Raw genomic sequence first — 14,155 nt, forward strand, 5'->3', positions numbered from 1 at the left:
TTGGTCTTGAAGACATAGACTTTTGTTGAGTTGTAAGAGCGCTTACTAAATGATCAATAATTATATAACGTTATTATCCCAAAGGGAAGAAAAATGCAAAAGGTTCTTCAGCATTGTCACTTAAAAATAACTATGCACATTCCCCACAAATCCACATACACAGCAGCTGAAATAAAGCACCGCGGTATAATATTAATAACAAATATCAATCATGCATACGGAATATAAACATCAATCATAATTATAGATAAGTCACAGTAGGAAGACACTAAGGAAGTGAGGGGTTCCTGAAATACATGACAGGCTTGAGTATATGCGTAGATTAGCTCCTATTACTGCACGTTCATGCAATGAGTAATACCGCCCACTAACCCTAGTCCTCCCGTTAACCACCGTTTAATGACTTTTCTGCATACAATTAGCTGACTGAAGTGGAGTTAACGCAGGGAAATGAACTCCCATTTCTGTTCTGGTTAACACAGTGTTATTGTCCCTGGTTTAGCGTTGCTTGGAGCAGCTGAGCTCAAACCTTTCTATGTATCAGACAGTTCCCCTTCAGGACTGCTTGGAGGACCCCTATACCTTAGGCCTCGGACATGGTGCCGCAGACCGTGCGGACGCTGAGCGAACAGACCGCCTTAAGGCAGTGTCTGCGTCTATGCGGCGTGCGGGCGCATGCGCGCGGAAGCGGGAGGGGGCGCGCCTTGCGCTAGAAATCAGTTGAAACTGGTTTCTTGGCGCGACAGGCTGGTCACGTGAGCGGTTCGCCCAATGAGGGCGAACCAGCTCCGTGACGTCACTGGCACGCCCTTAGACACGCCCACGGACGGCGAGCCCACGAAGCACCCCCTTTCCCTCAGCCTCCACACGGCTGCATTTACCAAGTCCCCAGCCTTATGCATAGATATATTCATCGATATATTTATTTATACGTATAGTATATATTTAAACCGTATATCCGGGCTCTTTTACTAGTTTTCCAAAGGGCTTGGAAAAAATGAGCATAGGACAGCCACGCGCATTGTATAGTAATTTATGATACATTTATGATAAAGAACACTCGTGAGCACATTCCCCTGTCTCAGACAGGTCTGCAACCCTGCTATACCCCATTATCTCTTAGCATACAATACTTCCACTGCAGTCAGGGATTCTGGGTAAGGACATGCAAATGAACACTCACAGTGAGTCACTTTTTGCTTCTTATCCATTTTAACATGGATGCTTCTGCCTGCCGTATTATACAGCTTTTCAGCTGTGTTTCAGAAGTGCAGAGCCAGCAAACCTACTCACAGACAGCTGTTTTGACCTTTTGGGTCTTAGTGTGAGGTTGGTTACTTGTCTTGCAATCTGAAGATGGAAGTGACTGCAAACCAGGTACACAAAGTAAGTTATGGGGAGTAACTAAGTGACACAATCCTCCCCCGTACAGCAAGGATACAGATACATTTAAGAAGACTTAAAAATATACTTACCTTTTACAAGCATCTTAAATATTTGTGTCATATATATTTATATTTACCATGCTTAGAACTTGGTTTCCTTATGCAAAATTGCTCTTAACTTAGGGTGACGAGAGTGTGTCTGTGGGTAAGTAAGTGTGTGTGGGTAAGTGTGTGTGGGTAAGTAAGTGTGTGTGGGTAAGTAAGTGTGTGCATGGCTGGGTAAGTAAGTGTGTGTGTCTGGGTAAGTGTGTATGTGTGTGGGTAAGTGTGTGTAGCTGGGTAAGTAAGTTTGTGTGTCTGAGTAAGTGTGTGTGGGGCTGGGTAAGTGAGAGAGGGGATGTGGAGAGAAATACATTAATAATACAGCATACATGAGGACGCTATTAGACAAATACCATTATAATATGTTTTTTTTAAGCGATGTCATTTGTTTTAGTAATCATTTTTTATCGTGTCCCGGTTTTTACTTGGAAATCTGGCCACCTTATCTTAAAGCTGCAGTTCAAGCAATATCCTGCATGTGTGTTTTAAAAAAAATACTTTTAGCATTTTCTGTTTGTTTTAAAAACAACAACTTTGAAAGACCAATTTTCTTGTATTCTATTTTAACAAGCATGCTTGTTCCTATAGCAACGATTTACATTCCCCATATTTAAAGATGTCGCCAAACTTTGCCGATCAATAGACGGAGAACGAATTGACCGGCAGCTATGCAGTTCTTTAGGTAATTAGAGATTGCCCACATGAAACTATTGAAGTAAAAAAATAAATAAAAAAAAAAAAAAAGACTGAACGGCAGCTTTAACTGCAACGAGATTAGCCGGAGCAGACAGCAGGCTGAGTTTAGCCCAGAGGAGGCAAGTTGAAGAGACCTGTAGTATATATTTAAAAAGTGCTGGACCGGTATTTTAAATATGATCACTTAGCTGTAGTGGGAAATACACAGGCAGCAGGAGAGAGGCCCGAAGTGTATGGAAAGACTTTAATTGGTCTCCAGCAACTGCTGGGGAGCCTGGGACCACAGGTTGAGAAGCCCTGATTTGGCGAATCTGGGACTTGAAAGGGGCAGTGGGTGCATTGAGCAGTCTTTCAGTGGAGATGGGGGAGGGAGTCAGCATGAATGGGTTAAGAAAATAAAGTATCACACGACAAGTCGGGTAGGATGTGGCGTCCCAACATAGGAGGGAACGGGGGCCGGGCAGGGGAGCAGGGCCCTAATCTTCTGTCAGTACCTGCTGCTCTGCGGGACGGAGCTGGGAAAGGTCAGCAGCGCACCCTGCACCGCGGCCTTCTGCTCGCATGCCTCTGCGGAGCGTACTTACTGCGCCAGCAATGAAACAGGGGGCGGGGCAGCATCATTAACCCCATCATTGCCGCCAAGGTTGCGTGACCCGTTGGCACCGTAAGGGCTCTTCACTTCTTTACTGGACAGAGTGAAGGAGCAATTCAATATCGGACATTGTGGCACACCTGCTAGATTACTGAGGGTGCTGGTAACAGTCTTTAGGAATAAATAATATCCCGCTTATTCCAGAAATGTGGCACTGGCAGGTCTGGGGTTATGCATGAGTATATGTATAATAATATATGTATGTGTATATGTGTTGATGTATGATGTACTGTATACTGTATATGTATATTTTTGGGTATATGTAAGATGTATGTATATGTATATGTATCATGTGTATATGTATGTATGCGTAAATGCATGTGTTTATGTATGTATGTATGCATATGTATATGTATGCGTATATGCATGTGTTTATGTATGTATGCATATATGCATGTGTTTATGTATGTATATGCATGTGTTTATGTATGTATATGCATGTGTTTATGTATGTATGTATATGTATGCGTATATACATGTGTTTATGTATGTATGTATATGTATGTATGTATGCGTATATGCATGTGTTTATGTATGTATGTATATGATGTGTATATGTATGCATATATGCATGTGTTTATGTATGTATATGCATGTGTTTATATATGTATGTATATGTATGCGTATATACATGTGTGTATGTATGTGTTTATGTATGTATGTATGCGTACTGTATATGCATGTGTTTATGTATGTATGTGTTTATGTATGTATGTATGCGTATATGCATGTGTTTATGTATGTATGTATACTGTATGATGTGTATATGTATGCATATATGCATGTGTTTATGTATGTATATGCATGTGTTTATGTATGTATATGTATGCGTATATACATATGTTTATGTATGTATGTATGCGTATATGCATGTGTTTATGTATGTATGTGTTTATGTATGTATGTATGTATGCGTATATGCATGTGTTTATGTATGTATGTATATGATGTGTATATGTATGCATATATGCATGTGTTTATGTATGTATATGCATGTGTTTATGTATGTATGTATATGTATGCGTATATACATGTGTTTATGTATGTATGTATATGTATGCGTATATACATGTGTTTATGTATGTATGTGTGCGTATATGCATGTGTTTATGTATATATGTATATGATGTGTATATGTATGCATATATGCATGTGTTTATGTATGTGTATATGTATGATATGTGAGTATGAGTATATGTACAGTATATGTATGAGTATATGCAGGAAAATATGTATATCTATTATCTATGAGTATATACATGCGTGTGTATGATGTATGATATACAGTATATAATATGTACAGTATGAGTATGATGTATGCACTATGTATATGTATGATGTACTGTATATAATATGTATGATGCATATAATATGTATATGTACAGTATGAGTATATAATATGTATATGTATGATGTACTGTATATAATATGTATGCGTATATGTATGATATATACACCATTTATTCAGTATGTATGATGTATTGTATATAATATGTATATGTATAAGTATATACATGTATTTACTGTATGGCTATTTTTGCAGATGCAATGTTATTTTGATACATGTCCAATGTAATATACCTCATATGCATGTTATATGTACTTATTTTCTTCTACATATAGTGGATGTTATGCACATGTATTTGTGCAGGTATAACAATGGATATTTATATTGTACAGGCTATGCACACGCAGCACAGTTCACACTCTCACCAAATAGCGGTCAGGCAAAGCCCACGGATGGGATATTTCCCCAGCTATGCGCTGACACTAGGAGGGGTATGTGAGAAACCTTGCAGAGACAGGTGTCCATGTGAGTTCACTAGGGTTATAATAACAGCACTTCTTATACAGTAAGTAATACTATTAGGAGAAGGTACAATCCCACACACGGAACACATGGATACATTGCAAATGTGCATTGTTACGTGGCATGGGCACATGTGTTTCTGTATTCATTTGTATTCATAAGTTATGTGTGATGCTACTGGATACCATTAATAGTGTTGTGTGAATGGGTACTCTGTACAGTAAGTCCTCGTTTTACGACGCTTCGTTTTACGGCGAATGGCTTATCCGACGCTGTCCAATGCATCCCTATGGGCGCTTTTACGACGCCAAAATGGCTTATCCGACGCTCTTACGACGCTTTGCAAAGTTGCAACATTATGTCAATCAGAAGGCTGCCGTCAGGGAAATCATCCAGATCAGTCTGTGTGAAGGTTTTGTTGTGTATTTATGCCTTTAAACATGTCTTACAGTTTTATTATACAGTTCTGGATTCAATAAATAGAATCTTTACATCATAATGTATGTGTGTGCAGCATATCTTATTTCCTGCGTAAAATATTTGGTGTATTTTAGCATTAAAAATGCCTTCAGGAACGGAGCCTTTCATTTAAACTGTGTTCCTATGGGAAAATGTGATTCGCTTTACGACGCTTCACTATCCGACGCCATTTTGAGTAACGCATTGTGTCGGATAACCGAGGACTGCCTGTATAGATATACTATTACTGTGTATAATAAAGAGGTCTGTTGAACACAATATAGCATACACACGCATTATACTGTTGAACATGTCCAGTAAGTGCTATGTAAATGAACACTCAATATAAATGTAATACTGCGCACAGTGAACAGCAGTTATAGTAATATTATTGTATTGTACATAATGAGTGGTTTCTGTGCAGACAGGTACTTTATACACATACAATAATACCCTGCGTCGTAAACAGATACCTGCAATCTAATTAATGGGAAAATATGAGTGCTGCTGGCAATAACCCTTTCACTGGCATAAGGACTAGTATCACTGGTGGGCAGTGTATGGTATTCATATCCTGGGCAGGTAGTGCATGCCATTCTTTTAATTGGTGGGTAATACATGTCATTCTTATCAATGGCTGGTAATACATGTCATTCTTATCATAGGTGGGTAGTACATGTCATTCTTATCATAGGTGGGTAATACATGTCATTCTTATCATAGGTGGGTAGTACATGTCATTCTTATCATAGGTGGGTAATACATGTCATTCTTATCATAGGTGGGTAATACATGTCATTCTTATCATAGGTGGGTAATACATGTCATTCTTATCAATGGCTGGTAATACATGTCATTCTTATCATAGGTGGGTAGTACATGTCATTCTTATTAATGGCTGGTAATACATGTCATTCTTATCATAGGTGGGTAGTACATGTCATTCTTATCATAGGTGGGTAATACATGTCATTCTTATCATAGGTGGGTAGTACATGTCATTCTTATCATAGGTGGGTAATACATGTCATTCTTATAATAGGTGGGTAATACATGTCATTCTTATCATAGGTGGGTAATACATGTCATTCTTATCAATGGCTGGTAATACTGTACATGTCATTCTTATCATAGGTGGGTAATACATGTCATTCTTATCATAGGTGGGTAATACATGTCATTCTTATCATAGGTGGGTAATACATGTCATTCTTATCATAGGTGGGTAATACATGTCATTCTTATCATAGGTGGGTAATACATGTCATTCTTATTGGTGGGCAGTACATATAATTCTTGTCATGGAGAGTATGGTGTCCTTAACATTGGTGAGCATGTAAATACTCCTGGATGACTAATACTCACTAAACTACAGTACTCCCTTATAAACACTCTAACGGTAACCAACGCACTCACAGTTACTCCTGCTGTATCTGCTAGTCTCCGTACGTTGTAAGCGCTTCGGGGTAGGGATTCCTTACTCCTAATGCTACATTTATATCCTGACACGCTCATCCTATCTATATTATTACTGTATATCCCCTGTACTGTAATTGTATTGTAATGTGGTATTAATGGTAAGGAGCCGCGTATCTGGTTGACGCTATAAAATAATGATATATATATATACAGATATACATATGTTCAGGACCCACCAGACAGACCATGTTTTGGAGATAAATAACCAATACCCCATTCATTTGCAAACTATGTGCAGTCGCCTTTGATGTTCCCAAGAACAGGCTGATTGATATTCCTAACATTGTAGTGCAGTGCATGTGGGGTTGTTATTACTGCTGGCCAGTATCAGTCCCAGTTGGCAGCCTCCTCTGTGGATGCATGGCTGCCTTTCCATGCCTCTCACCCCCTTCCCTTGTATCAGCTGGTCGCAGACTGAGTTGCTCCTCTCACTAAGGTCTGGGAGCAGCACTACTCCTAGAGAACATCCCCCTGAGCTGAATGCCTCCCCTGAGCACTGCTGTAATTACACCCTCAGTCACTTATACTCACTCCGTGTGATCCCAGGTGGATCAGTACCTCCTGCAGCTCTCCTGTAATTAGATAACTATATTATTATTACTGTCTCCTTTTAACCATCACGCAGACCAAAGTGGAAGACGCGCTCTGCCAGAATTTGCATGTGAAGTTTTATTCTTGCACGTAAAAGCTGTCTGTGAGTAGGTTTACTTGCCATGCACTTTTGTAACGCAGGCTGTGCTGCACAAACCGTGTAATGCGGCAGGCACAACCGCAGCTTATAGGGCAAAGAGTGACACACTGTGAGTGCTTATTTGCATGTCATTACCCAGAATCCCTGGCTGCAGTGGAAACATTGCATGCTAGGAGATAATGGGGAAAGGCAGGGTTGCAGACCTGCCTGAGACACAAGTGGCATTTTTATTTGCTGTACATGTTTTAGGACTGATGCTGAGCCAATGTGGGTAATTGTCAGTAAGGTTTATATGGGTTTCATTGTATATGTGCAGATCGCCACTTGGGCATGTATAGAATCAGCCCCTATATCAGTAATAAACACTCGTTAAACTGCTCCTGTTACCTAATGGGTAAGTAATGAAGGGAGGGGATATGCAGAGAGCTGTGTATCAAACTCTTCCGGCTTCAAATCCCGAGCACCATATTTATAACAGAAATACAGCAACCCCAAGCCAAGGTACAGAGAGAGCCCCTTATCATATGCACGCAATACCCATTGGCCACTAAAAAGGCATTAAAACATAACTTGTAAGTAAAACAACATTTAATAATGCCACCATATTTATAAAGCAAAAAAAAACCATATTGTATCCCTTGCGATCTTATTTGATGGTAAATCTGATTCAAATTTCTTGCTGTAGCTTTGCTCCAGTTTTGTAGCCGGGAGACTCGGAGACATCCCCCACGTTGCCTCCTGATTAAAGCTGCAGTTCAGTCCTTTTTTTTAAAAAATTTTACATTTATTTTTTTACTTGTTTAGTTCCATGTGGGCAATCTCTAATTACCTAAAGAACTGCATAGCTGCCGGTCAATTCGTTCTCCGTCTATTGATCGGCAAAGTTTGGCGACATCTTTAAATATGGGAAATGTAAATGGTTGCTATAGGAACAAGCATGCTTGTTAAAATAGAATACAAGAAAATTGGTCTTTCAAAGTTGTTGTTTTTTAAACAGAAAATGCTAAAAGTATTTTTTCTTACTACAGAACTGATTTATTAAAAAACCACACATGCAGGATATTGCCTGAACTGCAGCCTTAACTCACTTCCCATTGAAGTTGGAGAATCATTGCCAGTCCCATGTGACCTTAGAAAGTCACTCTGCTGTGGGTAATACAATTTAGATTGTAAGCTCATGCGGGGCAGGGTTGCATTATTGCATTGTATCACTGTATCTGGCATGACGCATTGGGTGTGGTATGTGTAAAGGTGACAGTATTTGTGTCCTCTCTCTTAGGAACGGGTGGAATATCTCTTCCTCATCATTTTTACAGTGGAAGCCTTCTTGAAAGTCATCGCATACGGACTTCTGTTTCACCCCAACGGTTACCTCCGCAACGGCTGGAACCTGCTGGATTTCATCATCGTGGTAGTAGGGTGAGTCATAAAGGAACTCACTTCCCCAAGGGGGTTATGTATCCAGGTCTCCCATCTGCAAAACTGGGGGGAGAAGGTGCCAAACGTAGCACCAGACTTATCAAGGAATCAAACCCCACTGAGAGATTGAATGGAGAGTATTAAATAATAATAACTTTATTTTATATAGCACTTTTCTACCAATGGGACCCAAAGCACTTCACAATTTAAGGGAATTTTTATAGACACAGTCCCTGCCCAGATGAGCTTAAAATCGTAAGATATTTGCTAACGGAGGCACAGGGAGAGAAAGTGACCCGCTCAAGGTCACAAGGAGCGGCCACCGGTCAGTGTCGTTACTCACTGAGCCACTCCACTATTCCATGTGATAAATCTCGTTTTTGCCTTAGGCTGAGTCCCCGTTGGCGCTGAGCGCTTTGCGCTTGGCGCGCTTACCTTAGTCAATGTGGATCGTCACATCCACGCCCACGCTATGCGTGTGCGCTCATGCGCGGACACACACGCTCACCCACGCTTGGCGCTTGGGTAAACATAAAAATGTGACTTTTGAGCGCGCTCAACTTGCCCGCAATGCCCCCTTCCCGCGCACGCTTCCGAAATAGCGAGGACACCCGGCGCTCATGCTTGGAGAGCTGGTGACGTCACCGCTCTCAAGCATGAGCGTGGTCAGCACCAGCTGGGCGGCAGCCTTACTTGTGCAGCCAAAAGACTGATACATAGAGGTCTACTTACTAAACTCTCCTGGCTGCAAAACTGGTGGCAACGCCTGTGCAAAAGAACTGCACCAGATTTATCACAGGAAAAACCCTGACTACTTTCAATGGGATTCTTTCTCTTTGATGAATCTGGTGCTGTTTTTTTGCACTGGTTTTGCAGCCGGGAGACTATAGTACATAGACCCTATAATCCCCCAAAACTTCAAAATTCAGTACCAAACTACCTGTATAAAAAAAATAACTCTAGTTCAGTAATAAATCTGGTGCTGTTTTTTTGCACCGGTTTCGCGGCCAGGATATTCTCAGAAGTAGTCTCTGCAGAATGTTCATGTCTCCATGTGTCTCTCTGTGACTTATTCTCACCGTCAGGGATATCCTGGAGGATGGTATAAACTGCACTAGGTTTGTTATAAATAATAAATATCTCTTTTCCACACCGCATTGCAGCAGTCCAGGCCACGGGCTTTCGAGGATTTCCATATCATGGATCACTTAAATATTCTTATTTATTTGGAGACTCCGCCATACTTACACTTAGGGCCTCATGCAGAGAGCAGCGCTATTTGAAATCTCGCCATTTTCCGGAGAAAATCGCGCTAAAAACAGCTGAAAATGGCGAGCTAGGGAAAACGCGCCATTTTTTTTTCTATTTCAAAATCTCGCCGCACGGCTGGCGAGAAACTACATCTCGCCAGTCTGAAAAGTATCTGAATTCAGAAAGGCGCGCTCGCCATCTAGCGGCTGTTTTTGGCGCGATTTTCGTCAATTTTCTCCGCCAACTAAAGTTGGCAAGAACCAGGAGCTCGCTGGCTATAGGGGGGGAAAAAAAAATGCGCGATTTTTTTTCTCGCTTTCAGCTGCGCGCATCTCCTCATTTACAATTCTCCACATGCAGTAATGCTAAAAATTTCTGCATATGGAGAATAAAACTCTCCATTAAACCTACTTTTTATTCCCCTCTCCAATTTTAAAAAGCGCTGCTCTCTGCATAGGCCCCTTAGTTGCATTCACCAATATATACTGTCCATTCATTTCTATATACAGGGCCACTATTTCCAACATGTTATGCATATATTTCCAACATGTTATGCATATATATATATGCATAACATGTTGGAAATATTGGCCCTGTATATAGAAATGAATGGACAGTTCACAGACTACAGAAGAGATGTGTATTCTGAAAGGCTTTGGGACCACTGGTAAGCCACGGACCACACATTCCCGTTGACACTGATGGGATGTTCTGGTTTGATAAATCATGTGTATTGTTTTTGCACCAGTTTTGCTCCGGTTTTTCAGCCGGGAAACGTTGATAAGTGGCTCCAATTGCTTTCAATGATAAGTACGGTATGGTGCTGATTTTGCCCCAGTTTCGCAGCCAGGAGACATCAGTAAGTAGACCCCATAGTGTTACTGGGGAGGATGTTAATAATGTTGTATGTGTCTCCACCGTGGCTTCCTTCACAGGCTTTTCAGTGCCATATTAGAGCAGGCAACCAAGGCAGACGGGGGCAGTGCCATCGGAGGGAAAGGTGCCGGGTTTGATGTCAAGGCGCTGCGTGCTTTCAGAGTCCTGAGACCCCTGAGGCTGGTGTCCGGAGTCCCCAGTAAGTAGCTGTTTCTCACTTGTTCCAAAGCCTCCACGTGGTGCCAGATGCAGCAGAGGGTTTCACACACACAGGAGGGGTGGTTAGGCATAAGAAACTCTGGAGGTCCTGTGGACAACCACATAGTTCACAGTAGGATCTATCAGGAGTATGACAATGAAAACATCAGATACATCAAGTTAATACTGCACAATTTCTGTGAGTCTCAAACACGACAGGTTTCCATGAGCCGGTGGTATACTGGAGATGAAGTGGAGAGCTGCTCTACACATTGAATCTTTATATAGAAGAAGACATCTTTCTTGACTTTTTAACCACCCTGTATTCATCATACAGTTATTTTGACCTATTTGTGCTATTTCTACAGACCTAGGCAGTCCAGAACTTGCCGGGGTAAACATTACAACATGGGACCAAGTAATTCTTCTCCTTCATCTTGCAACCTTTTCCCCAGCTTCTCCCTTTCTCCCTCTTGGATTTGGCCTCTCGTTCCTCTCGTTTTCTCTTCCTTGATTTCCTCTTGTTCCTCATTCCCTTTGCCCCTTTGCTTCTCTTTCCTTCCTCTAGTCCCACCCGTTGGGACACACGAGCTGCGACGAACACAAAACGTGGTCTTGAGTCCGTAAAAATCACCCCGACCAAAAATAACCTCCTTCAGCACCAGGAGAGCTGAAGCAAACAGTACACATGGAATATTCAGCAGTACGCAGCCCTTGGCATCTGGGCTCACACTCATGCAGGATGGTGCAGGCTTCTAGTAGTCTCAAGAGTCATGTACAGAACAGAGAGTGGGTGTCTATGTGAGGCTACTAGTAACTGCACTTTAATCTCTTTAAAGAGGCACTCCAGGCGGCACTTAAAAAAAATATATGTGCAGCCTGTGATTACCTTTACTGAAAACGAATTACCTAAGCTGCCGATCGATTAGATCTCAGCAAACATCCTGCTTCCCAGGGTTCTCTAAATGGCTGCCTTTCAGTTTCAATCAATCCTTTAGTCAGTGTAACTCAGCAGCTACACTGTATCCTGATATTACTAAGGTAACATTATCTATTGTTACTGTTTGCAGCTGAAACTGCTGGGAACATTGGCAACCAAATATCACAAACAAGAAAGTGTTGTAAAAATCTGGCACTACTGGGGAGGTGGCTAAAGCCTGCTATAGAAATGAAAGGATGCTCAGTGTATTAAAACTCATTAAAATGGCATTAAGAGTTAAATAATAAAAAATGCAGTAAATATTATCCAATGCTACAGAACTGATTTATTAAAAAAAACCTGTAGGGTATTGCTTGGATCAGCTCTCAGTAATCAGGGAATGGGCTATGAATTAATCCTGTAGTATCAGGTAAGGGGACTTTTCCCAGGTACCCTGCCTCTCTCACTAGTATTCTCTTCATCGCCTTCTTTCACTGGCTCCTCAATCCTCTCTTTCCTGTATCTGCCATTGCCGGCCCTGAACTTGTTTTGGCTTTCAGAGCTATGCAGCAGAGATCATTAAAACAGTGCAAATCAGAAACGGGACACTACCTCACCTATTTACGTCACTAGCTACTGTACAAACAAGAGAGATTCTAATGACAATGATGTGGGAGATGACTGCAGCCTGCAGAAGCCCAGCAACTGAACAGCTACAGTATACGGTGGCTCCCATGAAAAGCAGGGTGTTTATTCCATGATATCATGGATTATAAATCTAGAGCTGGTCCTCCCGGGCACAGAGCACTTGGCAGACACTGGGTGGGGGGAGGAGGACTTGCCACTACAAATACCAACAGTCTCACTCATCCTAATACGGTCTAACTCAGAACCACTCTAAATGGTATACAAGTTCACTCATTTATACCGAGTCTCACTCATTGTAATGTTGTCTCTCATTGTAATGTGGTCTAATTCATTGTAATGTAGTCTCACTCATTGAGATGTGGTCTCACTCATTGGGATGTGGTCTCACTCGTTGGGATGTGGTCTTCACTCATTGAGATGTGGTCTCACTCATTGGGATGTGGTCTCACTCATTGGGATGTGGTCTCACTCATTGGGATGTGGTCTTCACTCATTGGGATGTGGTCTTCACTCATTGGGATGTGGTTCTCACTCATTGGGATGTGGTACTTACTCATTCATTGGGATGTGGTTTCACTCATTGGGATGTGGTCTCACTCATTGGGATGTGGTTCTCACTCATTGGGATGTGGTACTTACTCATTGGGATGTAGTCCTCACTCATTGGGATGTGGTCTCACTCATTGGGATGTGGTCTCACTCATTGGGATGTGGTCCTCACTCATTGGGATGTAGTCCTCACTCATTGGGATGTGGTCTCACTCATTGGGATGTGGTCTCACTCATTGAGATGTGGTCTCACGCATTGGAATGTGGTCTCACTCATTGGGATGTGGTCTCACTCATTGGGATGTGGTCTCACTCATTGGGATGTGGTCTCACTCATTGGGATGTGGTCCTCACTCATTGGAATGTAGTCTCACTCATTGGGATGTGGTCTCACTCATTGGGATGTGGTCCTCACTCATTGGGATGTGGTCTCACTCATTGGAATGTAGTGTCACTCATTGGGATGTGGTCTCACTCATTGGGATGTGGTCTCACTCATTGGGATGTGATCTCACTCATTGGGATGTGGTCCTCACTCATTGGAATGTAGTCTCATTGGGATGTGGTCCTCACTCATTGGGATGTGGTCTCATTGGGATGTGGTCCTCACTCATTGGGATGTGGTCTCACTCATTGGGATGTGGTCTCACTCATTGGAATGTAGTGTCACTCATTGGGATGTGGTCTCACTCATTGGGATGTGGTCTCACTCATTGGGATGTGGTCCTCACTCATTGGAATGTAGTCTCATTGGGATGTGGTCCTCACTCATTGGGATGTGGTCTCACTCATTGGGATGTGGTCCTCACTCATTGGGATGTGGTCTCATTGGGATGTGGTCCTCACTCATTGGGATGTGGTCCTCACTCATTGAGATGTGGTCTCACTCATTGAGATGTGGTCTCACTCATTGGGATGTGGTCTCACTCATTGGGATGTGGACTCACTCATTGGGATGTGGTCTCACTCATTGGCATGTGGTTTCTCTCATTTGCAGCAGGTTTATTTCACTACAATGCAA

At 42.0% G+C, this 14,155-nt stretch overlaps 1 protein-coding gene across 11 annotated transcripts in view; it reads left to right on the forward strand.

Annotated features, from left to right (window-relative positions):
- The window catches only part of CACNA1C (calcium voltage-gated channel subunit alpha1 C), a 470,141-nt gene that overhangs the window by 291,448 nt on the left and 164,538 nt on the right, over positions 1-14,155 (forward strand). For all 11 annotated transcript variants that reach the window (XM_075602406.1, XM_075602396.1, XM_075602400.1 and 8 more), the window contains exons 4-5: positions 8,554-8,693; positions 10,880-11,019. In XM_075602406.1, coding sequence (XP_075458521.1) covers positions 8,554-8,693; positions 10,880-11,019 — 280 coding nt within the window. The remainder of the gene's footprint in view (positions 1-8,553; positions 8,694-10,879; positions 11,020-14,155) is intronic.

The sequence above is a fragment of the Ascaphus truei genome, chromosome 5, assembly GCF_040206685.1.
Source record: "Ascaphus truei isolate aAscTru1 chromosome 5, aAscTru1.hap1, whole genome shotgun sequence".
Classification (NCBI taxonomy): domain Eukaryota; kingdom Metazoa; phylum Chordata; class Amphibia; order Anura; family Ascaphidae; genus Ascaphus; species Ascaphus truei.